This window comes from Artibeus jamaicensis, unplaced genomic scaffold (assembly GCF_021234435.1).
Source record: "Artibeus jamaicensis isolate MK-2021 breed Jamaican fruit bat unplaced genomic scaffold, CSHL_Jam_final scaffold_1964, whole genome shotgun sequence".
Lineage (NCBI taxonomy): Eukaryota > Metazoa > Chordata > Mammalia > Chiroptera > Phyllostomidae > Artibeus > Artibeus jamaicensis.
The window spans coordinates 23940-27395 of NW_026522030.1; the positions used below are offsets into that span (position 1 = coordinate 23940).

The 3456-nt window shown below is 42.2% G+C and overlaps 1 protein-coding gene across 1 annotated transcript; it reads right to left on the minus strand.

Moving 5' to 3' along the window:
• Nucleotides 1-1403: 1403 nt before the first annotated feature.
• LOC119064565 (olfactory receptor 50) lies at nt 1404-2351 on the minus strand. Its single transcript, XM_037166380.2, has one exon. The coding sequence runs from the start codon at nt 2340-2342 to the stop codon at nt 1404-1406; it is 939 nt and encodes a 312-aa protein (XP_037022275.2). The 5' UTR covers nt 2343-2351.
• Nucleotides 2352-3456: the final 1105 nt, after the last annotated feature.

Here is a 3456-nt window from a genome sequence, read left to right on the forward strand (position 1 = left end):
AGCTATCTGTCAGATTTCAGTCCCTTACGCCACTTCTCCCAAGCACTCTGGGCCTTTCTGGTGCTGATTCCCATGTGGGTGGGCTTGTATATGTTCTAGGACCCTGTTGGTCTCCCCAATGAACTTGCCTGTGAGGCTGGGAGTCTCTCCCTGAGCCTCAGCTTCCACAGGTGTTTTTCAATCAGTGTTTTGAGGCTTTATTTCCCAGGGCTGGGACCCTGGGTTGTGCAGTCTGTCTCACTCCCCAATTTTGCCTGGTTTATCTGCGCACAAATGTGGGACCACCCAGTCAGCAAGCTGCATTGCATGCAGTGCCACGCTTCACAATTGCTGCCTCATTGGGTTTGCCCATTGCCATCCCACACCCGGGGTCTGCCAGCTGCCTCCTGTGCACCCAGGGTCCTCCCACTGCCATCTTGTGTGCTCGGGGTGCCTTGAATGCCCGGTGCCACCACTTTTTGTGCCACAACCACTCTCCACCTGGCTGCCTGACCCTGCCCCACCTACCAGTCTGGATGAATGTGTCTATTTTATCTCCTTGGTTTTCTGACTTCCATACAGTTCAATTTTCTGTCATTTCTGGTTGTTATTTTCAGTTCTGGTTGTTATTTTCTTTTTAAATTTTTGTTGTTCTTATTTTGGTTGTGTGAGGAGGCACTGTGTATCTACCTATGCCTCCATCTTGGCAGGAAATCTGAAAGCTGCTTTAAAATCTCTAGTTCTCTTCCATGTTTCACTCTCATTTGGTCATTCTAGGGCACACAGGGCTCCCCCCAAATTTGAGTTTACCACCTGGGGCCTTTACCAGTCCTTTCTAGACTGTTTTCCTGCCCTTTATAGAAAAACACCTTACTTCATTTTGTGACCATGCCCACTCAATTTAAGAAAAGAAAAAGTGATATACCATCACTCTATAAACAAAACTGAAAACAAAGATTTGGGCAACTGATAAGAAGCTAGAAACAAAAATAAAACTCAATTTTTAATTAATGTCACTCATAAAAATAAATTCCAAATGTATTAAAAATTAAACACAAATATAAAATCATGAAACTGCCAGCAGGAGTATTTTGTTAAAGTTTGTAAACTATAAGAAAATAAAACTGTGGCTGCATAAACATTTAAGATATTTATAGGACAAAGGATATTATATGAAAAATTAAAAAAGACATTTAGAAAAGAATAGCAGTGCAGGTATGTTTTTAATATTCCCTTTGCATAATTCTAAAATGAACAAGAAAATTAAACAGAGAAGAAAACTAAGTCCAAGCTGAAACAAAGACAGAAGAATGGGTGCCGCATGAATACTTGTTATGAAGCACCAATTCAGGCAGGAAAGGATGCTCACATTGTGGTGTGCAGGATGGAGCAGGTCTTCTATCCAATGACTAAGACAACTCTGATCATCGAGGGGAACATATTCCTCTACTGAGTATATTTCCCAGAGCCCCTTTCATATCCCGATTCCTCAGACTGTAGATAAAGGGATTTAGCATGGGAGTGACCAAGGTGTATAGCACAGCCACAATGACATCCTTGTCCGAGCTGTTGGGTGAAGGAAAAAAGTACAGCCCAATAATTGTCCCATAGTACAGAGACACCACAGAGAGGTGGGAGCCGCATGTGGACAAGGCTTTGTAGATGCCTCTGGTGGAGGGGACTTTCAGGATTGTGGCCCCAATGCTGCCATATGAAACCAGGATGCATATGAATGGCAGGGTAATCACCACCACCCCCACAGTGAGGATGAGCAGCTCATTAACTGTGGTATCTGAGCTGGACAGCTTAAGTAAGGTGGAGAGATCACAGAAGAAGTGCTGGACAGTGTTGTCCCCACAGAAAGAGAGATGGGCCAGGAGAAGGGTATGCAAAAGGGCAGAAGCGCAGGATTGGACCCAGGATACAATTACTAGCAAAATACACAGGTTCTGACTCATGATGGTGGTATAGTGGAGGGGATGACAGATGGCCACGTACCTGTCATAGGCCATTGAGGTGAGAAGGAGGCTGTCAAGATCACCCCAAAATAAAAAGAAATATACCTGGGAAATGCATCCAGCATGTGAGATGGATTGATCCTGAGTATGCATATTTATGAGCATCTTTGGAGCTGTGACTGATGAAAAAGAGATGTCAGTAAATGCCAAGTGGCTGAGGAAGAAGTACATGGGCGTGTGTAGGTGAGAGTCCAGCCTGATGAGCAGGATGATGAGCAGGTTACCCAGCACTGTGGTCAGGTACATGCTCAGGAACAGGGCAAAGAATATGCCCTGCTGCGCTGGCTGGATGGGGAGTCCCAGGAGGAGGAACTCAGACACGCAGCTCTGGTTCTCCCTCATCATGGTCTTCTTTTGTTTTGCTATAGATGAAAAAAGAGATGGAAATGTGAAATCATTATGACTACCATGTAATAGAAATAGGAAAGTTAGTCAGTACATGATTTTAACCTGAATAGCTCATGCCTTTCGCCCACTAGTGTGCTAGTGATGGTCTAACGTCAGGATATTTTATGTTCACCTAGAAACCAGCAGAATTGCTTTTGGAGATATCAGGAAACATCAGAATGATGATCATAGCAGATCAAATTCAAGTCTGAAGAGTCCAAGAGTTCATGACAGAAATCTGAGACTAGAAAATTAGGGTGCAAGGCTAGGTCTGTAACCAGTTATTAGTAACACTAGTAGAGACTCTCCAAGTGGTCTGTTGTTCTCCTTAAATTTCCTCATGCCTCTCACACATACTTTGACTGATTTATAATATTTTTCTATTTCCAACAATACTTAATTAATGACACTGCTTTATTTCCATTGATTAGGCCAAGACAAGAACCCAGTGGAATGCTCTGGACTTCCCAGAAACCAGGAGTTGGTATCTTGGTGGAAACATTGTATGTAGCTGCTCAAGACAAGGGCATTGAGGACAAGAATCCATGCCAATAATGTAGATTTAGAGACGTACTTTGTTACATAGCCATCAGTCCATCCTTTAAGAAAATTCCTTTTCACCCCTCAACATGTTCAGTCTGGCAACACTCTTTCCAAAGAAATTGTTTTGGAACATGGAGAAAAAGTCTGTTTCTCTTCTACATTCCCACCATATTCCCCCTAGTTCTTACCAGATCACTCTTATTCAGGTTCTCAGAATACCAGGAAATACTTTGTTTTTTCAGTCATATCGTGGATCTGCTGAAGAATAAACTTTGTAAGTGTTCAGCATAGTTTATCAAATAACACTTTCTTTTTCACAATTCCTAACCTAGTTTTTATGCCAGTGATTCATAATTGACACTTTTCTTGTCATCCTCTAACACTTCTTACACTTTTCCAATGCTATCACTTGTCTTTCTTTTCAGGGCAGCTAATCTTAGATTTGCCCATGTGAATATAAAAAATAATAGGGAAAGAGAACAGGATGGGCTATTTATTAAAAAATGGAATCCACCTTCTATGTAAACAT

Coding starts and splice junctions, on each gene's coding strand:
- LOC119064565 (XM_037166380.2), bottom strand. CDS start 2,342: ATGATGAGGGAGAACCAGAGCTGCGTGTCTGAGTTCCTCCTCCTGGGA.